Raw genomic sequence first — 26298 nt, 5'->3', positions numbered from 1 at the left:
ATAATAAAATGAAAAAGGTGTTGGTTTATTTTTCAAATTATGCTAAAAAATTTGTATTTTATAGTCTAAGAATATTTATATCATCATGCTTTTTCATGCATGTATGATTAACAAACGTCCTTCCAAGAACCCAAGGCATTGTCAAGCATGACCTTCCATTCTCAGTTTAAACTATTTTCACTATATCAAAGAATCTTGTAGAAATGATCATCAGCATTCTACAGACATCAATACATTGGTAAACCAGATCCATACACATGTTCAAGGCACACTGATTCTCCGTCCATCTGTATTGTAATATGCAGTGGTATAGGCACTATATTAGTATATAATTGGCAACACACAAGCACCGGAAAAATATTGGAGGGGAGATAAATCCGAGAAACTTTATATCTCAGTCCTACTTCTTGATGGACAATTGCACAAAACTGATACGCCGATCGAAGCAATTTAAGGATAAAAATAACCAAATCCCAGGTGTAATATGCAAACTTAAAGGTTATTACATGCACAGTACATCTTCCAAGTAACACTCACCCTTGGGAATAATGATCACTTAAATTATACTGGAATGCATTTTATCACTGCATTTGTATGTTTCCCAACTCGACGTTAGCGCCTGATTTCGGCAGTTTCAATCTTAACCTGTAATAAAACTCGGCTCGGTGGAGTGTTGCACAGCAATGAACATTTGCGTCGTGTGACGGCCAGTAGAGTTTCAGGAAGCCGGCCATGGATTTATTCAGCTCCCCTTTACTCTGTGAAAGGTTGTTTCTTCTTGTATGACACAGAAACTTACACTTTACATGGTTTACCTTTTCCTTAAAACTCTGTGACTTTGTCTGAATTAGGATAACTGACTGATTTTCTTGAGCTTTATCCAGAATCGTCATCATCTTTCCGTCATCCTTTCTAAGAATAATTACGCATGCGCTTGAATCGATCAGTGCCTCCAAACAATCTAGTTTAGAGCCTGTAATTATTAAAAAAGTTATGTTGATTTCCTTTGATGGCATACGAAGCTACTGCGGCGTGGAAGGGCCAGATGAAAAAATAAAACAATCTTCTTTGTTCGGACAAATAAATTATTTGTTCGGACGAATTACAATTGGTTCGGACGAATAAGTTATTTGTTCGGACGAATTAGGAATTGTTCGGACGAATAAGTTATTTGTTCGGACGAATTACATATTTGTTCGGACAAATAAGTTATTTGTTCGGACAAATAAGTTATTTGTTCGGACAAATAAGTTATTTGTTCGGACGAATTACGATTTGTTCGGACGAATAAGTTATTTGTTCGGACGAATAAGTTATTTGTTCGGACGAATTAGGATTTGTTCGGCCGAATTAGATATTTGTTCGGACGAATTAGGATTTGTTCGGACGAATTAGGATTTGTTCGGACAAATAACTTATTTGTTCGTGTTTACGAGAGTGCATGTATTGGGTTTTTTGTATACTTAATTGGTACTAATTGGGTACTTTTTTCTTATTGGGTATACCCAAGAGGAAGTGTCGCTTAATCTACTTAAAATGCCTTAATTGGGTACATGAAAGTTAGTACCCAACAAAACTTAGACACTGCGACTTGTCCAATAAAGTGTCTGAAAAAGTTGCTTCTATGGACGCACCATGTATTCGCTTCTATATCATACTTTCGGAACACTAAATTTAGCTGAGCTGCGGTCATAGTAACTCCCGAGAGTTCCGAAAAGCAACCTCCGTTAATCTTGTTCTTTCAAGCGTTTGATATCACACACAACAACAATGGCGTCTGCAAGGCATAGTGAGCACGAGGTCAAGATCCAAAAAGTAAGTTTCTTGATTTATTCACACTTTAAAAATAAGTCTTGCTTTGATACATTTTGTCAAACATAAGGATATTTTACTTTTTCAATCAATTTTGAACTACATTCGGATAATTATAGTAATAAAAGGACTTATATGTATTTCGAATTTCCTCTGTCTTTATCGTCTTAACATACAATGAATAGCGGATACCCTTTTTATTGAAAGTAAATTCAATTCAAAACCACCATTGTCCTAGCCTCTGTTTTTTGCAAAGTTAAACCCGAACTTGCTGGACTTCACGCACGAGTGACCTGAGACAATAGACAATACAGTTAAACACTGTAGAGAGGCCCAAGCTGAGGGGGTATACACAGCTGTCCTGTTAAATGGGTGATTTGACACCTAATTACTAGTGCAATAATTTGATAAATAACAACTGTATTATCTCCTTGAAATTAGTAGGCTAATTGTACAAGCTAGATTAACACTGAGACATCGTAAGGTTATCTAAAAAATAGAATTAACACAAAAGAATATATTTTATGGAGATAATTTGAAATTTCAACACCGAGGCATCTAAAACCATGATTTGACTAAAGAAATATTTTAATAAAAAACTAGATGTGAAGTTTTCCTATTCTTTTCTAAGTTTTTAAGCTATCGTCAGATTAACCAGAATTATCTCTGTTTCCCAAAAAACGTAACTACACTTCTTGAAGAAAGCAGAAACTTAATACATAATAAAAGATTGCAATATTGTTTTGCAGATGTTAATGCCACTTAATGTTTAAAAAGCCTAAAATAACAATTTCAATATCCAAATTTCTGTGGTAAAAAGGGTTTAATAATTTTGCCATCAGTTGTCTACTTATTTTCTTTTGATTGAGAAGTGGACAGGCATAGTCTACACTCATGCTATGCCTGTCTACTTTTCAAAAGAGAATATTGTCTACATTATACATGTCCTATGATTCATTACTGGATACAGATGTGTTCAAGTTTACATATAGCCTAAATGAAATAAAGAATTTTTAATGCATTATACTTTAAAACTAGTCAGACTGTTCTAAGGGATGAAAATAAATGTAAATCAATTTAAGAGAGAAAAAAAAATGAAAATAAAATATTGAATAACACTTAATATGTGAATGCAAAAGCAAATCATTTTTTGTACAATAATATTGTTTCATTACAGATCTTGAGCAGGTCCAGTACAATCACTAGATTTAGCTACGTAGCTTGATTTACCTACATAGCTTTATTTACCTACCTGAAGTAGGTTTATTTAGCTACTCAATCATACTTTTGTCTTCAATGGGCATTTGTACTAAAAGTCGCACTAAGGTGCTGCAGCAATTTTCAACTCTGAACTGATCTGAAAACAATTCATAAAAAAATCACTCTTAAAACTGTTGCTCTTTTTGCGCAAATGCAGTCAAAGTTTTAAAAGTTTTGGGGCTATGTATAACTGTTTATGTGTTACCAAACAGCTATTTTCTAAATGGGACAACAAAGAAGAACAGTTCTGGTTAACTTGATGATTGATTGGTAATAATTCAGCACAATATGAAGCAATCACACTTATCCATGCCTCATCGCACACAAGGTGTCATACAGTTAATCAAACAATAGAAATGCACGTTTTCCTTAAAACTGCTCAAACGCAGCGATGTTTTAACTATTTTTGCTCTGGATTGCTTTTACAAAACTACACAGTAAAAATATAGATTGACAGTTCCTTGCGACTTTTTGTCTGTTTTACATAAAATGCAAAATTGCATAAAGGTAGCTAAATAAACCCACTTCAGGTAGGTTAATAAAGCTATGTAGGTAAATCAAGCTACGTAGCTAAATCTAGTGATTGTACTGGACCTGTTGAGGTCACATTTGATTACGATGCAAAATTTTCCTTAAAATACGCTTGTTTCCAAGGATTAATGATTTATAATGTTACCGCAAAAAAAGGTGCCTCTTTCAAAGTTTTATAATATTTACCGCAGAGAAAAGTGCCCTTTTCACCATTATTTAACATGCCCTTTTCAAATCCTAGATTTAATACTATACCAGGCTATATATTAAAAACTATATTATTTATGAAAGTGAGAAATCGTAAATGTGGATTATGAATTTTTATACTATGCTAACATCTTGTATATTTTTGACGAATACATTGTTGGGTAAAATAATATTAAGAAATCGCTTGTCCAATTTTTTTGTTGGATATCGTGAATCAGTGAGTCCATTATAAGTATAAATATAGAGATATATTTGCATTTTTATTATGCACAGGTGGATCAACTACCAAGAGAACAAAAGATGTGCTAATTTTAAGGTAAGAGCATATAATGATACGTGCCACATTAAATATTTTACTTTCTGTAGTAAATTGAAGGTAAAGAACATGGCGGTAGCCTGTTGTGAGGACTATCTTACACTTGTAAATTCATGTGTATTTGTGTGTTTGCATTTTAAACTCTAGATTAAATGGCCTTGAAGAAACAAGAAGTTTGGTTTCTATGGTTAGAACACTGACAGGTGTACATCAAATAAATAGTGAATGTAACCTTGGTTTGAATTTAAGCAGAAGCATGACACAATGATCAAGCCTTATGAAATTATTTTTAATCGATTTCCTTGTATTTCAGGAGATGCTGTAGCTCTTCTCCTGGATGGGGGTGTTTGGTGGCCAGGAGCATGTTCCTTGACGGAAAAAAGTAAGTGTATGTAATATTTGTTGTGCTTTTTTTTCTTTTCTTAGAAACATCTTAATGCATGTTATCTTCAAGTGAAAAGCACATTATTTTGCTATTTCAAAAGTTTTGAGAAATGGATTCCTGTATTTAATTTTCTTAATATTTCAGTGTGAATGCAGACAAAGGAAAAAAAATTGTAATGAACATTTTTTTACTGCTTGCTTGTTTACACCATCATAATTATATTCCTTTGATGAACAGTTAGATGTAAACCGTTTGTTGTAAAGGTGTTTGAAAATTTGGTTTCTGGAACTTGATAAATTGAGAAAAAGCACTTTTCAGTTGCAATTAATTGAATAAAACTCTCTTGTAGTGATAGAGGAAGAAGACATACAGGAAGATGAAGAAGAGGATACATCACTTCGAGGAAAGAAAACCTCCTCATCTAGTAAATATTTTTTTTCTTCATATCATACCACATGACTGATTTGAGTTAATCTATTATTTCAATTAACTTTTCTAATTTCAAACTCCATCCAAACAGGATATTATCAGTCAAACTTTGTGTGCAAAGTAATTAATTGTAAATGAGGCCAAGTGTGTGTTTCAGTCCTTGTTAAGATGTGATTTGAGTTATTTTATTTTCTATCTTTATTTAATTAACATATTTTATGTGACGTACAAATTTGTTTCATTGCAGCATGAATAAAATGGACGGAGGATGAACTGGAGGAGGTTAAGGAATATTTCAGAGAATGTCTGATCTCGAACACCACTCCAGGAAGAATAACTTGCAATATGTGGATAGAGGAAAGCAGAGCTAATATAATAAGCTATGGGAAACTCTAAAGAAGAAAGTGTGGAGTCTGCCCCCCCCCCCAAAAAAAAAAAATAAAATAAAAAATAAAACCACCTTGACAGTTTTTGGATCTAAAACCTACAGCAAAACTTAATTATGTAATGATGTTTGTTTTCATCTTTCTCCTTGCTCTTATTACAGTGAATTTTTATTTTTTTTAGTTTTGAGACAATTTTTTTCCATTTTCATCACCGTTTACCATACTTTTCACTGAAATTGAATCAATGGTAATTTCTTTTATTGTGAGAAAGACATTCATTGTATCTTTTTTAGAAAGGATGTAATCAGTTTGAGAATGTTATCATTCAAAAGTACATTTTCATTTAATTGGACATTTGATGAGAAATTTGTTTGATCAAGTCAAATTATTGCAAGATTGCAATTTATTTAGCAGTATGGTAGTATAAAATTATTTGTAGTATTTTCATGGATTTTCTTCATTTGATGAGAACTTCTTTTATTAAAGGAACTGATTGCCTATTTTTGTAACTAAGGACTTGATTTATTTAAGACACCGTTTGCCCTTTGTCATAAATATATCTTTGTATCAAAGCCTAGATTAATATCTTTCTGTGTTTTGAAGATAAAAACAAAAGAAAGTTGACACCTCTTAGTTTGGTAATTACATATACTTTGTGGTAGATGAATTGAAGGTTTGTGGACAAAATATTTTCATTATATTGCTTGAATTTTCTTGAACTGTGGCCATGTTGCAATTATTTAAGATCCATGCTTAGAAAAATTGTTAATTGCTAAATTGTCATTTGCATAACAGCCAGGTAGTTGCAAAATGATGGTACATGTACCTTGACCTATCATAAATTGATATTTGTAAAGGTTTCTAGACCAGATGTGTAGTGTTCAAAAAATATTTGAACTATTTAATGCTTATCATGCTTATGAATGCCAATTGTTTTTTGAAAAATAAAAAACGAAATGTTAAAATCTCGTGAGATTTGCTTCTTGTGATTCAATGTGGTTATAAATTCCTCGTATTTAATTAGGAATCTTCAGTACAAAACAAGGGCTATATAAATGCCCTCTACTGATTGGGTTGTATTCTAATGCAGGAGAACAGATATTGAAGAAAAATGCGGACAGATGTGCCAAATATCTGTTAAGTTATATATCAGTTAAGGAAGATAGGTAACAAAGAGGACTTGGAGAGCCAGGTGTCCAGATCTTGTTGGGTTGTATTTCAATTAGAGAAAAATAGGTTACCTAGAGGATTTGGACCGTGTCCAATTCTTGTTGAGTTGTATTATAGTTAAGGAAGGAAGGTAACCAAGAGGATTTGGACAGGTGTCCAACTTTTATTGGGTTGTATTCCAGTAAAGGAAGAAAGATAACCAAGAGGATTTGGACAAGTGTCCAACTTTTAGTGGGTTGTGTTCTAGTAAAGGAAGAAAGGTAACCAAGAGGATTTGGACAGGTGTCCAACTTTAAGTGGGTTGTATTCTAGTAAAGAAAGAAAGGTAACCAAGAGGATTTAGACAAGCGTCCAATTTTTATTGGGTTGTATTCCAGTAAAGGAAGAAAGGTAACCAAGAGGATTTGGACAAGTGTCCAACTATAAGTGGGTTGTATTCTAGTAAAGAAAGAAAGGTAACCAAGAGGATTTGGACAGGTGTCCAACTTTTATTGGGTTGTATTCCAGTAAAGGAAGAAAGGTAACCAAGAAGATTTAGACAAGTGTCCAACTTTATTGGGTTGTATTCCAGTAAAAGAAAAAAAGTAACCAAGAGGATTTGGACAAGTGTCCGACTTTTGTTGGGTTGTATTCCAGTAAAAGAAGAAAGATAGCCAGGAGGATTTGGACAGGTGTCCGATTCTTTTTGAGTTGTATGCCAGTTAAGGAAGAAAGGTGGCCAAGAACATTTGTACAGGTGCCCAATTATTGTTTGGTTGTACGCCAGTTGGAGAAGAAAGGTAGCCAGGAGGATTTGTACAGGTTTCTTATTTCTATTGGGTTGTATTCTATTGAAGGAAGACAGGTAACCAAGAGGATTTGGACAGGTGTCCGATTTTCATTGGGTCGTATTCCAGTTAAGAAAGAAAGATAGCCAGGAGGATTTGGACAGGTGTCCAATATTTATTAGGTTGCATTCCATTTAAGGAAAATAAGTAATCAAGAAGATTTGGACAGGTTTCTAATTCTTGTTGGGTTGTATTTACATTGATAGGATACAGGTAACCAAGAGAAGCTGGACAGGAGTAGAATACCTGTTGGCTACTTGTTTGTATAAAATATGAATGGGACTTTATCATAAGACTTGCTTAGTTTTCTTGTAATGAATAACATGCTTTTCAGTAGTAAGCACTTTAAGGTAAATTGTAGAAGGAAATAATATTTTTTTATCTTAGCAAAACTACTTCACAAAAAAATAGTTTGCCTCACACAAAACATTTGCAGTTTTGTCACAATATACCTACAAACAATAAAACAAGCATTAATTTGGAATGAATAAAGAAAAATAAAAAATAAATTCAATAAATGTGGACACTTAAATATATTTACCCAATTAGATTAAAACAGTTACAACCCAAAAACTACACTCTCGTATGTACGGTTTTTTCATATCCAATAAGCAATATCCAACAGAACTTGGACTTGACGAACCCAACAAATAGCCTAATGTGTGTCCGTCCGGACGATTTAGGATTTGTTCGGACGAATTAGATATTTTTTCGGACAAATAACTTATTTGTTCGGACGAATTAGGATTAGTTCGGACGAATAAGTTATTAATAGTGGTACATGTATGAGAGAGAGAGAGAGAGAGAGAGAGAGAGAGAGAGAGAGAGAGAGAGAGAGAGAGAGAGAGAGAGAGAGAGATATGTCCTAATCATGGATACATAAATGTGAAAAGTCTAATCAGTTTACATGATCATGCGCGGATCCAGAAAAATTTACCGGGGTGGTGGTGGTGGTGGTGGGGGGGGGCTGATAGATAGTTTTGTTTGCGGGGTGGGGGTCCAAGGCCCCCCGACCACCCCAGCTCTAGATCCGCGTATAGATGTGTGCCAACTGTAGGCAGCGCAGGTTTTTTCTTTGCTAACTATAAGTTTTATTTCACGCAATGCCTAAAGAAATGATTCCAATAGTCATAATTATATGATTCTGCAGGTGGATTTCGATTGTCGATGTTTATATTGAAAATATAGTCATTCTCCTGTTTACTTGGGACACTGGACATACGAAATTATCTTTTGCCTTAACTTTATACATATACATGTATACGATCAAAGTTAACTGACATGCTTCATGGAATTGTAATAATCGCACAATTACTTAAGTGACTTATAAAACAAAGTAATTTTTACTTATACTTTATAATATAAAGACTACATGTATATCTAGACTACATGTATCTGCTCTGGTAATGATGTAGATGAAAGGGGGGGGGGTCAAGCCACCCCTTTCCTTCAAATGATAAATTGCTAATAATATAGACATAGGTGTTATACTATCTGACATGTATGTATATCTGACATATTTTGCTGTCAAGCTCAATTTTCAAACTCTATCTATCTAAAGGATTGGAGTTATATTATCATGGTGCCATGGGTTTCCGATAGTCTGAAACTAATGTTAACCTTAATGGTTGTCTCATTAGTCAACTTTGAATCTATTTCATTTTTAAAATCAGACATAGCATAAAAAATCGTCGATACAAAGTCAAAGTTAATCGTCATCATATGCAGTTTCTATCTATAAATAACCTGGATGCCGCATTCGACCGATGAAAATAGGCGTCAGATGTTTCCGATAGTATGATTCATAAACAATATTTTTCAATAATAGTTAATAAAAATGAGATACAACCTTTTGAAAATATTGTATAAAATTGTCAATTGTTTTGTAAGCTTTTATTTCACCTTAAATCGTCCAATTATTTTGATTTTCCCCAGAACTTGATTCAATCAGTTATGATTATTCAATCAGTTATGATAATTGATAATGTTTTTATTTGCTCTCCTAAGATTCCAAACATAGGAAAACTTTACAAAGCCATATGATAATTTTAATACGTCATCAGAGGTCTATTTGACGGACAATAAGTATTTTTATCATTAAATTCTATTTTTATTACTTTTTTGAATTATAGTTAGGATGTTGGGTTATTTTGCTGACTTTATATTATAAAGTATAAGTAAAAATTAGTTTTTTTTAAGTAACTGTGCGATTATTACAATCCCACGATGTATATCAGTTAACTTTGATCGTATACATGTATATGTATAAAGTTAAGGCGAAAAATAATTTCGTATGTCCAGTGTCCCAAGTAAACAGGAGAATGACTATATTTTCAATATAAACATCGACAATCGAAATCCACCTGCGGAATCATATAATTATGACTATTGGAATCATTTCTTCTGGCATTGCGCGAAATAAAACTTATAGTTAGCAAAGAAAAAACCTGCACTGCCTACAGTTGGCATACATCTATACGCGGATCTAGAGCCGGGGTGGTCGGGGGGCCTATGACCCCCACCCCGCAAACAAAACTATCTATCAGACCCCCCCCCCCCCAATTTTTCTGGATCCGCGCATGATCATGTAAACTGATTAGACTTTTCACATTTCTCTCTCTCATACATGTACCACTATTAATAACTTATTCGTCCGTACAAATCCTAATTCGTCCGAACAAATAAGTTATTTGTCCGAACAAATCCTAATTCGTCCGAACAAATAGCTCAATCGTCCGAGCAAATCCTAAATCGTCCGAACAAATAAGTTATTTGTCCGAACAAATCCTAATTTGTCCGAACAAATATCTAATTCGTCCGAACATATCGTAATTCGTCCGAACAAATAACTTATTCGTCCGAACAAATAACTTATTCGTCCGAACAAATCGTAATTCGACCGAACAAATCCTAATTCGTCCGAACAAATAACTTATTTGTCCGAACGAATCCTAATTCGTCCGAACAAATCATAATTCGTCCGAATAAATAACTTAATAGTCCGAACAAATAGCTAATCCGTCCGAACGAATAAGATTAATTCTTTTTTTTCATCTGGCCCTTCCACGCCGCCGTACGAAGCAACCATTCATGTACAGTTCATAATCGAAAAAAAAACCTATGAAAAATTTCTCTGACTGAGTTTAAGTTGGAATGCTCTTTTGATAAGAGAGTAAACCTCTATAGAAAATAATATCACTCTCTGTTTACTTACAATTAAGGCATGTAGAAAGAGGGAGGCGGTGCTGGGCCCAAACTTATGTTCGAATGCAATATTTTTTGAGTTCAAATATAGCAAAAGAAAATTTGAACGGAACAAATTGCAGGGGCAAAAAGGTATTAAAACACTTTTACATGTAAAAGACGCTGATCAAATCGATCAAGTTTTAAGAAGGCAATATCTATATCCATCCTCTCCCTCCCCAAATGGATTATTTTTTTTGTGTTGATTTTAATGATTTTCCTATGCAGTTACTCTGGCAAAACGAAAGTGGAACGGTGTTTGGAGCTTAGCACAAATTATCAACGCTGACAAGATTTAGTATTTGAAAATAATCGATGAATTCGATGTAATGTATTCAGGTGCATTGTTTTTCAAAGCAACTTATTTATGAATACTTTGAAAATTGTCAAATTTTAAATGGTACGAACAATTTAGATATTTTTGTATTAGTACAGGCAAATGTATTCCTAAGCCAGAGTTCAATATTATTGATTACCAAAGCTCCATTTCTTCAGCAGCAGTGTTTGAAATAAAGGGCAGACTATCCAATATAAAGATTGAATTAGACTAGACTTCATTATTATTTGTTTGTTTAAAAATTGCTTGGATACGTTTTTCAGAATTATTTCGATTACTGATAGATGCATTGTAGAGTTTGATTGCTTTACATCTATCTTTTAATATTACAGAACAATAATCATACGGGGTTATATGTCTATATAATGGTGGCATATATCTGCCCCTTGTGTGCAAGTTATTTTTTCTATTTATAATGTCGACATGCAAGATAAATATATTGACATGCAAGATAGTTATATCAACATGCAACATAACTATGTTTACATGCAAGAAAACTGCAATCAAATAAGAATATAAAATATCTCAAAAATTTGGGATTTGCTTTTGAGGTCAGACCTACACTAAAGTATGAAGCTATTTTTTTCCTATGTATAATCCGAATACACATGAAGCGTCTGCTTTCAGGGATTTACTTCTGATCGGGGTTTACTCTCTATGTCCAGTCTGGGTTTACTTTGGGTTTACTCTAGGTTTACTTTTGGTCCACTCTAATAAACCCGGAGTAAACCCAGAGTAAACCCCGAAAGTAAACCCAGGATTTACCTTCTGTAAGGTTGGGTCTGATCGGTACTGTACTTGCTAGGCGAAATTACATATCGTTGATTTTGAATTAAGTAAAAAATGAATAAAATCAAAATAAAATCAACTCCCGCCAGTACTTCAGTACTTTGATTTTTCAAATATAACTAAATTGTATGTACTAGTACAGTACACAAACAGAACGCGTTTTATGCCAGAAAATCTTTGAATGGAATTATTTTTTACGTCTCTCTCTATATCTCTTACACAGAGGTAATAACTGGGAAAAACGTGACTAAGACAGTTGCAAACCCTAGACCTAGGTATCATCATTTGAAATTATAACATTTTAAATCTGAGAAAGAAGATATCGCATGATAATTCTGTGCCATTCAGTCAACTGGAATATGACTGAAAGGTAGGTGAAATGTGATTATTGATATCGCTATACCATTCAGTAACATTTCCAGACCATTATTCAGTTATCATTCAGTCAACTGAACGGCAGAGATTCATCCTGTGTATGAAAAAAAAATTATAAAAAAAAACCAAAACCACATATCGCCCTTGCTTACCACAAGTTCTGTCTTCCTTAGTGCAAACCCGGTAGCGCATGCCCTCCAGTGCCGCTAGCAGATTACTGGCATCTTTGGAGTGTTCATTATCATGCCAAAGTAGGGCGTCCCACTCTTTGTTGACTCCTGAAAAAGTTGAATCATTACTTACATATATCATATCGGCAATACTTTTTCTTCTTTTCCTTTTATATATGACAGTTGTTGTACTTTGCACAACTCATAGGGAATTTTGCTTCTTTTTAAGCATATATTTTATAACTTTTGAGATTCATGAAGGACTTGTTCGCATAAACAAGAACAACATTCAATAAACCACTCTCTAAGCGCCGCCTCGATGCCTACAGTGCTGACATTGAATAATCAAGTATTTGGTAAATATGTATGTACCTATCTGCATGTATTCTGACGGTTTATTAGGCCTGCACATAAGTAACTTTTGTTTGTCAAATTGATTATCATAAAGAAAGAGAATTAGTCTGTCTTCGACTGACAATACCTCCATCCACTACGAGAAGATATGTCATATATAGTTTTATTTCAGGCTAATTGAAACTACTACGAACTAACTCATTTTATCACGTTTACAGACAATACTAATAAAACATTTCCAAGATTCTTATCATGAAATGTATTTTATAAAACTTTTCAGGAAATGATAAAAAGTTATAATTTCCAAACAAAGAAAGAGATACAGTTTCTTTTAAATATGCTTCAAAAATTAAAAACTGTTTAGAATTCTTAAAATAACAATAAGAACCATTTAAATACAAAGTTATCCGTTTAATCATGTTTTGAGTTGGGAAGATGAATTAAACGACGGCTTAGTTTCGAAATATGTATTGGCAATGACAAAAATGACACATTTTATCATTGTTGCTCGAGAAAGAAAATATATTCCTAGCTTTAGCCATATTTGAATGTGGAATCACATGATAAAACCATAATGTTAATTTTTTTATGGTATATAAATCTCAATTTGCATATATTCAATTTCTGAATAATAATCTTACATATATAAGAAAAGAACCCCAACGATAATGATAGATTCCAGATAAGTGATAAGACTAAAAGTGAGTTCAAGCCCTTGTGTCAGGGGAGCTAAAAAGCAGATACCTCTTTCTTTTAGGCTTTTCTTCTTCAAAAAGTATTGAATGCGCCAGCGGCAACAGCAATAGCAGAGTATACCAAATACAACGATAGGAACTATGACAACAGCAGCAATATAGCTATTGTTATAAAATACATGGCATCTGGACTCTACAAAATAATGATGAAAACAAATTATTTGTTTATAGTCTTTTTAATTTAAGCTAAAAAAAATTAATTTTAATCATTGCTTATATTGTTTTATTCGGATAAATTTTATGAATACAATTTAACCAATTTAATGTACTTTTAATTTAACGTTAATAACAAGAACATTAAGACAACAAGAATAAACAAGAGGCTCATGGATCACCTCGCTCACATGATCAACAATATACAGGATATTTTTCTATTTATTCCTATGTAAAAATTTGTCTCCCCTCCCTTGTTGTGACCCCATCCTACCCCCGGGGATTATGATTTGAATTGACTTGAATTTTTCACTACCTGACGATGCTTCCACACAAGTTTCATCTTTCCTGGCTCTTGAGAAGAAGATTTTTAAAGATTTACTCTATTATATATTCCTATGTAAAAATTTGACCATCCATTGTGGCCCACCCTTCCCCTGGGGGTCATGATTTTCACAACGTTGAATCTTTACTACCTAAGGATGCTTCCACACAAGTTTCAGCTTTACTGACCTATTGGTTATGAGAAGAAGATTTTTAAAGATTTACTCTATATATTCCAATATATAAATTTGACCCTCCCTCTTTTGCCGCCTACCCCCTGGGGTCATGATTTATACAACTTTGAATCTTTATTACCTGAGGATGCTTCCACACAACTTTCAGCTGTCCTTGCAAAATAGTTCTTGAGAAGAAGATTTTTTTAAATTTCTCGAAAATTTTCAGTAATTCCTAACTATTTCTCCTTGTAAAAGAGCGTGGTCCTTAATTTTCACAACTTTGAATTCCCCTAGCCTAAGGATCATGCTTTGTGCCAAGTTTAGTTGAAATTTGCCCTGTGGTTCTTGAGAAGATGTTGAAAATGTGACAAGTTTACAGACGCATGGACAGACAGACAGACGGACGACAGTCGACGAAATGTGATCAAAATAGCTCACGTCATTTTGAATATTGTTGCTGTTGTTGTTTTATATTCATACACACCGCTTCGTTTAAATTATATAAGTTTTTGATCAATGACACTTCACATTTTATAATATGTAAATGTTTTGTTAAATGATAAGAAATGAATTAAATAATTTAATTTTCTATTGATCGACGTATCAAAGGAAAAATTGACAGGAAAACTTCATCCATGCGCGTAGTCGATCAATAGAAAAATTATTAAATTCATTTCTTAAATCTTGTCATTTGATGTACAAACTGTCGCCTATCATTTTTAAAAACAATTAACTAATGAGAAAGATACATGTACCAGATAATAGCAAAACCGTTACACGTAGCTTAGCGCTTCTGTTCCACAAAAATTTCGTTCTTTGATTTGTTTGACTACCTGATAGGGAGAGAATGACTGTCATCCGATCATGGCCGTCCCTAAAATGGTTATCGACCAAGGTACAGTCAAATGATTGCAGATCTTCTTCTTTGACGTCACGTATAGTTAGCGTTGTCACTAGTTTACCGGTAACATCTCTGAAATTTAAAAGATCATAGATTATATTGTCATCATTATCAACATTCAGTATACCGTTCCTCCAATTCTCTGCTCTGGAACACCTTTATATTTATCCAAATGAACTAGTGATTGAATGTTATTTACGACAATTTAGCTTCTTGGCATTCTAAATGGGCAAATAAGGCAGGTAAATGGCTAATATAATTATGCAATTAGACGAAGAAACTTAAACTTGAAATCCAACATGCTGTACATTTTCCCAAATTCTGTTTTCAATAAGGATGCAAAATTTCAAAATATTGATTTTCATTTATTTTACATATAATTCATACTAGAATATTAATACATAAATCTTCAAATAGCTTATCTTCGTAACTTTAATGGTTATTAAGCGTGTCTCTTAGCTACACTTTAGGGTAAAGATTTATATGTGTGTTAGATACAAGTATAAAGAAGAAAGAACATATTTCAATTTACAAAAGCGGAATGCGATGACCAAAATTTGCATTTAAAAAAGCATTTTGTGACAGATCAATCAATATTTTCCACAAAAATAAATGCGTAAAAAATCATATTTTTTGTGACCTGAAAGTATCTGTGGACTGGTTTTAGGATAAAACGTACCACTACATTTGTGTAAAGAATTGAGTTATGTATCAGATACTAGTATTTGATTCCAATAATGTTTTCGAATTTTTTTTTTTTTTTTAGAGGGGGGGGGGTGTCTACTCAAACAAGTCCTACTGACTATAATGGAAAGTTTTGCTTTTAAATGCCTTCATTTTCTATAAAGCAGCAATGCGATCATCAGTTGGTATTTGTGTTACAGGATACTAGTATTCCACATCAATTACTAGAATTTATTTATGAATTTGGTAGCCATGATATGATGCTTATAATTCATAACTTATAATTCAAAAAAGTGATCATTTAAATACATGAACTTACAATTCCACATAAGTGGAGTATCTGTTGGTAGTGTTCAGTTTTGAAATCCTCGTTCCATTTCGCGCCCATATATAATTTGGAAAAGTCAGGTTATAACAGGCCCCCATCTCTGCCTTACACGTGAGATTTGCTGTTTCTCCGAGGCTGGTGGTAACATTTTGTACTGGTTTGAGGATTGGCTTATTAAGAACACATTCTAAATTAAATAATTTAATAATCAGCAGGCATATATATAATTTCGGAGAAAAAAATATATTGTTATATATGAATTTCATAACTCTATACATTGTATATACTTTTAACCGAAACTGTGGTATAGGCTGTAGCATTTTTCCCGGTCGCAGAGCATGATGCTACACAGATGATTTTGCTGTCTTTCAGCTCCATGCTGATTTCTCTCATAATGAGTGTCGTGGAGTTTCCACGTAGCCTGCATGTGTTGGGTGTACACCAACTAAACTGGTAAGGATTAAGGTCCGTTGTTCCATGAGGTACGTGGTACCAGTTTATTTGATCATAAGAAGAAGCGTTGCAATGTATATGCAATGGTTCCGTCCTAAAGGGGAATTTTGTGGAATTTTCACTGAGCATCACTGGGGTATCTACAACAAAACGACAACAATTTTTTACACCATTAAACCTCTGATGCATTACCCGAAATAGGCTAACAATTAAATATAATATCATCATTTCTAACAAATGTAAATAAACCATGAAAATGGATGTAACAAGTATCCCTTTGTAAATGGTGCAGTATATTTTTCATTTTAAAAGCTAAACTATATCTATATGCATGTATATTTACATTGGAAAACTCCAGATACTCGTAAAGGGTTATGTTGGAAACTAAAAATTGCTAATGTAGGGAAAGTATTAGAGTTGTGTGAATTATTGAAGCACTGAATGCTTATTTTTGGATGCCGTCGGTCCTACGACACACAAATGCGGTGCAGACAAATTAAAAACCGCGCGTTAGCGCGGTATAGTACATGTAATTTGTCTGCACCACATTGGTGTGTCATCGGATCGACAACGTCCAAAAATAAGCATTCAATGCTTATATTATATTCATATATTTGATGTTTTTTTGGGTATGAAATAAGGAATAAGGAATCATTCTTTGAGTATTTTGAGGTGATAATTTTGGTCGGGGCGTGATCAAATCCAAAAAAGCCCTTTATGATAGATTTGATCACGCCCCGACCGAAATTATCACCTCGTTATATTCAAAGAATGATTCCTTATTACTTATATTTATATAATTTTTAGCCATCGTACGATGAAATACTTAAATAAAAATAAGCAAACCCCGCTGGCGCCTCATTTAGCGTCATTTGTATTATGGGTTATATAGTACAAAATCAATAAGTAGTGTTATCACAGGCAAAGACACTGGAAAATGTAAATATATATGTGTATCGTCGGTATGAAACATACATGGAACAGCCATATTGACATGTTATATAACATGCATTAACGGCTAAAAATATAGTGCCATAAACTTTTTATAGAAAAATCTTTTTAATCAAGGAGTAGATATAATTTAATGTTTTTTTTTCAAAGGTACATATCAAACTGGTTATGAACGTTTCATTTAAAATAACAAAAATAAATATACTCAAAACACGTGGTGTCGTTTATATCTGTGTTCATGGCGCACGAATTAGCAAAGTGTATTCATAGGAAATTTACCCCTGCGAATGTGTTCGAAATGTTTTATTTATCGTTGCTAAGCATGCAATAAATCCCGAGGTGCTCGAATGAAAGACTTTCCCGAGATTTGTTCAGTTCCTGTGAAATTTCGATCGGAAGTATAAGTGTTCGGATTATATTCTTAAAATATGTAAGTACTGGTCGTTTTCAGATCATATTGTTCTTGATTTAATATGTTAAACATGAAAATCTATGAAGTTAATTACGAGGATATGTCTTATTGCATCGTCTAGCGGTTTAGAACAAGAGTAATCGTTCGTGTTCAACCACTCTACACGTGGTTGAAAATATAAACATTGGGTTGCTTTAAAAAATCAAAGCCATGTTTGATACTTTTGGTGTGCAATACCATGCTTTAAAAAAGAATGGGTGTCTGTTTTGTATGAACCTTGGTATATCGAGCCATTTTCAAGGAACATTCTGCATGAAATAGTACAGTCTGTTTCACTATTGATGCTATTACTAGGTCAGGCGGGGATCGAAAATTAATCCTAAGGAAGGGGGGGGGGTAAGGGTCGCTATACTAAGCATGTTTATTGTTGCATTTATTTTTAGAACTCATTTGATCCACCAAATAATATAGATAAAGTGTAAAATCAATAAACGTCTAGCTTTTTACATTTGACTACAAGTAAGTATCTAGATTCTAGAAATAGACTATTAACACGAAGCACGATTTTTACTCCGAGACTGAAAAGGTCAAATTAAACCACGTGGTCTAAATTCAGATGACAATAACATTCGCAGGGGTGAAATTAAACGTCGTAGATTTCCAATGCAAACATAAGGGGAAATATACTGAATGTAAATATATTTATGTAAATATTTATGTTCATTTGCATTGGAGAACCCCAAATAAAGAGTAATTATATTATACATATAAGTTTGAAACTTAAAATGCTTATATAAGGGTATGCATAAAAAATTATAGTTCGTGGAATTTCGTTTGAAAAAAAACCCCAGGAGACTGCAGTCTATTGAATTAATATTGGAAAGCACATACAGACAGGTTAGCTCCATTTAACACTTCACTTGAAACCATTCAAAATGAAAATTGTGCAGTCTTCGGTAAAACAATGGTAAACAAGTACATGCGTAACAAATTAGGACCCCTTCAAACTCTTTGAACATTAACAGTGAAAGACTTCAGACATAATTATATTTGAGAAGTCAGAGGTTTTGATACTTGAGTAATCAAAATTATGTAGAGGACGAGTTCCATTTTATTTTGAAACGTCAATTTTATGAGGAATACAAAAAAAAGAAAATTTAATATATTTTGCGTTTTATTTTTCAAACCTAATGTTCATAAACTGGTTTAGCTACTTTGTATGGACAATTCAATAAAACTCAATAATTTAAGCAAATACCTGTTACGAGTTTTCTCATTATACTAGTACATGTAGTATCATTATGTTAATTAAACTACTATGCACTTGTATACTATTTTGTAAAATATACATTGTGGTAATGTTCTTAGTCCTAAATATCAACTAACCGATCGTTTTTTAGGGAATGCTTGTATATTTTGTATAATGTTATTTTCATTTCAATGAGATGCTACAAAAAGTAGAAAAGAATAGAATACAATTGATTTGAATTGATTTATAATTATGTGCGAGAGAAATTGCTCAAAGGCATTTGATGCACTCAATATTATCTTGAATTTTGTTATAAAAAAGTTCTTGGCGCTAAAACTAGTAGTGTAAAAGTACTCTTACTGGCCCAGATACCTTACTATGGGCTCCTCAGGATCCTCTGAGGAGCCTCTGACGTCACCCATAACCATAGCAACACCAACGACGTCAATCATAACCATGGAAACTAACCCCCACGCCCTTTGTACTATATGTAAACCCCACCTATATTTTCACCCCTTGACCTCTGTTTTATTGTTGAACACCCCCTTTTCCCTCCAAAACTCCCATTAGAGGCTGCTACATGTAGAATCCCCTTTATGTTTTACATTCAACTCTATTATTTACAATTGATTTTTATCCATACCGTGGCATTTCATCTTCAAAGATGCTTTGATAAGTGTGCAGTGATTTCCGACTGTGAATGATTTTATAATACATTATATGTGACATGATAAGTATAATGATATTCCTACACAAATTATATACGAAAAACTCCTACAACACGAGGGGGTGGGTTAAAAACATTTGATGTGGTCATAGAAAAATTAATAAAAACAAACTTACCACAAGACGATGTAGCAGACGACACAACACACAGCAGAGCAATTAACCAGACGATCAGCGCCATGGCTGAGCCTAGAATGCTCAAGTACTCAAGTAATTCAGTGTAAAATTATATCAGGAAATAGAAAGAATACTAAGGTTGTCTGACGATTAAAGATTATCCAAGTGGTTTAAACTTTAAAAAGGTCTAATTTGATAATTTATTTTTCTGTGTCTTTAATTGGTTAAAGTTAAACTACAAAAATCATTTTGTTTTTTTTTACAAGAAACCTATACCACACCAAGTGTTGTCCCCACGTGGGAAAAAGAGTGGGGTTCCAGAATATTTTTCTCACATGGTTTATCAAATAAATGTGGTGTAGCAATCTTAACACCTCAAAATTTAGATTTTAAAGTTACGGATACATTCACTGATGAGGAAGGACGATTTTTAAAATTAACTATAAACATCAATGAGACCCTTTTTTATTTTATCAATATATATGCACCAACTAAAGATCATAAAACTAAACAAAACCAGTTTCTTGATTTCATGTTGAATCATTTGTCTGAAATTTGTGATGAAAATATTTTAATAGGAGGAGACTTTAATATCACTTTAAACCCAGAATTTGACAAAAAAGGAGGTACCAGTGAACCACATTCTACTTATAGAGAAAATCTAAAAGGTTTTATGGACACGCACGATTTAGTAGATATCTGGAGAAGCCAGCATCATGATGCTAAGTTATTTACCTATTTTCAAAAGAAACCGATTATTTTATCAAGAATAGATTTTTGGCTAGTTCCATCTTTCTTATCCCCTTTTATAAAAGCAGACATTAAACACTCAATTAGATCAGATCATAGTCTTATCTTATTGCAAATTAATAGTGCTTTAAATTCTAAGAGAGGGCCAGGGTTTTGGAAATTTAATGCCTCCTTACTGGAAGATAATGTTTTTGTAAATCACATGCATGAAAATATAAATACTCTAAAGCAAAAATATAAAGACATGGAAGATAAACATCTTAAATGGGATTCTATAAAATGTGAACTCCGAGGAATTATAATTAAATACTCAATGATAAAAGCTGGGAAAGAAAGAGAAAGGGAAAAAGAACTAAATAAAAAACTTGAATCACAAACGCAGTTGATTGTTTTACAACCCTCACCTAAAAATCTCAATCAGTACCAAGAATGGAAAAACGAATTAGAAGAGATATATAACAGTAAAACTAAAGGTATCATGTTAAGATCTCATGCAAAATGGTGCGAAGAAGGAGAAAAATCAACAAAATATTTTCTATCCCTTGAGAAAAGAAATTATAAAAATAAGCGTATAGATAAACTTGTAGTAAACAATACAATTCTGACAGATATAAAAGTTATACTAGAAGAAGAAAAAAACTAATTATCAGAATTTATATAAATCATCTGAAATAAATGTAACTAAAAATGAATTAACCTTTTTCAATAATTTAAATATTCCTAGAATATCTGAACAAGAGACAAAGAAATGTGAAGGTGAAATTAAGGAATCAGAATGTCTTAAAATTCTATCCGACTTCAAACTTAATAAAACCCCAGGAACCGATGGCTTTCAGGTAGAGTTTTATAAATATTTTTGGAGTGATATCAAAGACTTAGTTCTTGAAAGTATAAATTTCTCCATTAAAAAAAAAGTGTATGTCATATGATCAAAGAAAGGGTATCATCACACTAGTACCCAAAAAGGATAAAGACAGAACTAATTTAAAAAACTGGAGGCCTATATCCCTTCTAAATTTTGACTATAAATTAGTGGCAAAGGTGTTAGCTAACAGAATCATTGACAGTTTACCAAAATTAATTGATCCTGATCAAACAGGTTATATAAAAGAAAGGTTTATTGGTGAAAATATCAGAACTATTTCAGACCTTATTGCATATACAAATTTGAAAAATATCACAGGCTTGATTTTACTAGTAGACTTTGAAAAAGCTTTTGATACAGTTGAGTGGTATTACTTAGAAAAAGTTCTTAGTATATTTGGGTTTGGAAATAGTTTTAAGTCATGGGTCAAAATTTTATATACTGATATTTCTAGCTGTATAATTAATGATGGATACACCTCAAGTTTTTTCAATTTAAGTAGAGGAGTAAGACAAGGCTGTCCTCTATCACCATACTTATTCGTATTATGTGTAGAAATTTTAGCAATAGCAATAAGACAAAATAAAAACATAAGAGGTATCAAAATAGGTGAAACTGAATTTAAAATCAGTCAACTTGCTGATGATACAACTTGTTTTCTTAGTGATGAAGAGTCAGGTTATGAAGTTCTCAACATTATGCAAACTTAAGGTTTTATAAATTATCTGGACTAAAAATAAATTTGAATAAAACAGAAGCAATCTGGATGGGATCAAAAAGAAATTATAAACCAGGCACTCTGCCAGTAAAATGGTCCAGAGGGGAATTTTTCTCCTTAGGTGTTTGGTTCAATAGTGAAAATGAAAATAACGCTGTCGACAAAAATTTAAAAACCAAATTAGAGGATTAAAAAGTAACCCTTAATCTCTGGAAAATGCGTAATCTATCACTTTTAGGGAAAATTTTAATCGTGAAAACATTAGCGTTGTCGAAACTTGTATTCCTAGCCTCTGTCATTCCAATACCAGAAAACATAATTAACGTAGTACAAAAAGAAAAAAATTAATTTATATGGAATTCGGAGATCCCTAAAATAAAATATACTATTAGGTGTCAAAAGTTAGCTGATGGTGGACTAAAAGTTCCAAATTTTGAAATTCAAGTTAAATCACTTCAAATGAATTGGATATATATATCAAAAGATTTTTTAGTGAGAGTGATGCAAAATGGAAAAAATTAATAAATGCTTTTTTTAGTAAAATAGAAATTACTGATCTTCTCTTAACAAGATGTAGCCTGCCAAGTTTTCCAGCAAAGTTACCTACCTTTTATTATAATATAATTACTTCTTGGAAAATATTTAGAAATTGTATGAATGAAATCAGCATAAACCCACCCATTTTTACAGAATGCTTGTGGTTTAACAATTTTATATGCATCGACAATAAATCAATCTTTTTTTCTGAATGGTATAAAAATGGTATAATGTTTTTAAAAGATATTATTAACAATGATGGTTCTTTCTTAACCTTAGATGAGTTTTACGAAAAATTTAAATTTAAACCCTCTTTTCTTCAATACAACAGTCTTCTTTCCTCTATCCCAAATAACTGGAAAAAACATGTCAAAGACAAAACACATCCTCCCCATAGCGAAGGGAATATAATGCACTCCTTGTCTGTTCAAGGAAAACTTATACCATTAAGTGAATTAAAATGTAAAGATGCATATTGGATTTTAATTAACAGTTGTAAGGAAATTACTCTCTGTATCCAAAAATGGTCAGAAATATTTGAAGTAGAAATTCCAGTCTCTGATTATAAAAAGATATTTAATTTACCTTTTCAGTGTTGCACACAAACTAACGCACAATCTCTTCAGCTCACAATATTACACAGAATCATAGTACATAACAAGTCGCTTTTTAATATGAAATTGATTCCTAGTCCGAACTGTAACACAGACAACTGTAATGAAATTGACACTATACATCATAGATATTTCCAATGTAAAAGCATACAAATTTTCTGGAAAGATCTAATATATTGGTGGCAACAACATATAGAAAATATCAATCACTTAACAATGCAAGATGTCATATTTGGTACCTACAAAGTAATAAATGTTCCACTAAATTATTGTATTTTACTTGGAAAATGCTTTATACATCTAATTCATTCAAAATCTCCTGGCAAACAAATTGAGTTCATTGCTTTTAAAAATTTTCTAAGAAACAAACTTCATGCGAAAGAAAATTATCTTTGTTCGAAGAATCAAATGCTCATTTTTTACGAATTATGGCAGCCAATATTAGTTAACTTATAAACTGTAGTCTTTCAGTATTATATGGATTGTCTTGATTGTTTGAAGATTGCTGATCAATGCTTTCTACCATGTTAAAAACTAAGATGCATGTATATTTTAGATCCATGTTAATATCTTAGCTCCATGTCTAAAGTACTAGTATATTGATCTGTTTCCATGCTATTTATCATTTATTCTATTGTGAAACGTTTTGAATTATGTTCTAAAAATATATGTACCATAATTGTTGAGCCAATAAAATATTCACTCACCAAAAAAAAAAAAAAACACCAACGACGTCAATCATAACCATGGAAACTAACCCCCACGCCCTTTGTACTATATGTAAACCCCACCTATATTTTCACCCCTTGACCTCTGTTTTATTGTTGAACACCCCCTTTTCCCTCCAAAACTCCCATTAGAGGCTGCTACATGTAGAATCCCCTTTATGTTTTACATTCAACTCTATTATTTACAATTGATTTTTATCCATACCGTGGCATTTCATCTTCAAAGATGCTTTGATAAGTGTGCAGTGATTTCCGACTGTGAATGATTTTATAATACATTATATGTGACATGATAAGTATAATGATATTCCTACACAAATTATATACGAAAAACTCCTACAACACGAGGGGGTGGGTTAAAAACATTTGATGTGGTCATAGAAAAATTAATAAAAACAAACTTACCACAAGACGATGTAGCAGACGACACAACACACAGCAGAGCAATTAACCAGACGATCAGCGCCATGGCTGAGCCTAGAATGCTCAAGTACTCAAGTAATTCAGTGTAAAATTATATCAGGAAATAGAAAGAATACTAAGGTTGTCTGACGATTAAAGATTATCCAAGTGGTTTAAACTTTAAAAAGGTCTAATTTGATAATTTATTTTTCATGTAAATTAGCCGTATTTGACAACTCTCTCTCTCTCTCTCTCTCTCTCTCTCTCTCTCTCTCTCTCTCTCTCTCTCTCTCTCTCTGTTCGGTAATAATATTATTATAATAAAAAGTTTGTTTATCAAATTTCCTTTGTGCATCCACAATTTATCAAATGACGCCCTTAGCTATAGTGATCATGCAGTCTGTCCGTCCGTCCGTCCTTAAGTCCTTCCACCCGTCTGTCCGTCCGAGACCGCTTGTTTGGAGCATAATTATCTTCTCTCACCTTGGCCCAATATTGCTTATACTTTACATGTACCAGTAGAGTGACTTTGGGTGAATGATGTGCATAACCTTGAACCATGTTTCTAGGTTTAAGGTTTAGTTAATAGCAGAGTTATATTCTCTCCCCTAGGTCCAATCTGACTCATTCTTCATTCACAGATTGTCTATGGTCAAAGACTTATTTGTAGGTCAAATTTGTAGGTCAAGGGGCAATATCAAACCGTGCAAAAATCTATTTTTATAGCATATATACTTTTCACTTACCCCTAATTGGCTCATGCTTCACATTAACATAACTTTTGAGTAAAGGGTGTGTAGTGATCTTGAAATAATTTTCAAGGTGAAATGTGAAGGTCATGGCAGATTTACATGAAAAATCATTGTCCGGCGCATATCTTCTTTCTGTTTCCTCCAATCTGACTCATACTTCACCCACATGGTGCCTTTGATCCAAGGGAATGTAGTAACATTGACTGATATTTGTAGGTCAAGTTTCAAGGTCATGACAGATCACACAAACATTTTAAATAGCATATCTTAACCCCCCACCTAACCCTATTTGGCTAATACTTTTATGAAATGCTAAAACAGACAGAGATTTTTGGTAAATGGCGTGCAGTGACCATGAACCAAGTCCACGTGAAGGTCAAAGCGGTTCTGATTTTATCTTATTTATACTCGACACAAAAGCAATCTTTTCCTGCAAACTTTTTATACTCTTCCTAGTTTTTGGTTTTTTTTTTTTTTGGTTTTTATGTCAGTTTTTGACCATCTGTAAACATGATAATCTATTAATACCTGTCAGGGAAGTCATGTACAATTGATCATTGAAAAATTATTTACTTAATAAAATTCTATGATTTCTTAATTGATATCCTTTTAAGACAGAATTATTAGGAAATTTCTGAAAGGAAAATCTGGCATAAATTTAAAGAATTAGATAATTTTATCATTGGAATACCGGTACCGTGCACGACCTTTCCCTATCCGGTACTTTAAGCTTCGGAAATTTTTAATGGACTTTTCAATTTTATATAATAGCGGTTTTTTTCCAGATACATCGGAAGTTTGTAAAATTGTCACCTCTTTACAATCGCTGAGGAGAGTGACAATTTTAACTCAAATAACCCCCTGGGTATTCCAAATACTGAACATCCGTATTTAGAGGAAATAGATAGTTAAATGCGAAGATTCTTAACCACCAATATAGAAGTCCATCTAAGAGTAACAATTGTGCAGAAACCCTCTTATCACATACACGTACTTCCTCTGTTCAGCGGATGCAGTTGTGAAGGTTTTCTTCCCTTCTGATTTTGCTAATCTGAATTAAAAGATAGGGTAAATCTGCGTAGAGTTGTTTGTTTCCTTTTTACTTCTAAATT

General features: G+C 32.9%; 1 protein-coding gene and 1 long non-coding RNA gene across 5 annotated transcripts; one reads left to right on the top strand and one right to left on the bottom strand.

Moving 5' to 3' along the window:
- Positions 1–28: 28 nt before the first annotated feature.
- Positions 29–24516, bottom strand: LOC136269636 (uncharacterized). Its single transcript, XM_066088677.1, has 8 exons — positions 24438–24516; positions 19821–19892; positions 16200–16505; positions 15904–16099; positions 14833–14972; positions 13336–13479; positions 12220–12345; positions 29–973 (listed from the first exon to the last, which is right to left on the bottom strand). Exons 1-8 carry the CDS (start codon positions 24499–24501, stop codon positions 582–584), a joined length of 1440 nt encoding a protein of 479 aa, XP_065944749.1. The 5' UTR covers positions 24502–24516; the 3' UTR covers positions 29–581.
- LOC136276454 (uncharacterized) lies at positions 1457–6294 on the top strand. 4 transcript variants are annotated; one of them, XR_010714892.1, is made up of 6 exons: positions 1457–1815; positions 4084–4126; positions 4440–4514; positions 4656–4683; positions 4861–4935; positions 5188–6294. It is a non-coding gene; the product is annotated as an uncharacterized lncRNA (long non-coding RNA). The 4 variants fall into 4 exon arrangements; XR_010714890.1 differs by having other exon boundaries at positions 1459–1815; positions 4440–4508; XR_010714891.1 differs by lacking the exon at positions 4656–4683 and having other exon boundaries at positions 1459–1815.
- Positions 24517–26298: the final 1782 nt, after the last annotated feature.

This window comes from Magallana gigas, chromosome 6 (genome assembly GCF_963853765.1).
Source record: "Magallana gigas chromosome 6, xbMagGiga1.1, whole genome shotgun sequence".
In the NCBI taxonomy this organism is placed as follows: Eukaryota; Metazoa; Mollusca; class Bivalvia; order Ostreida; family Ostreidae; genus Magallana; species Magallana gigas.
This window is presented reverse-complemented; position numbering and strand designations above follow the sequence as displayed.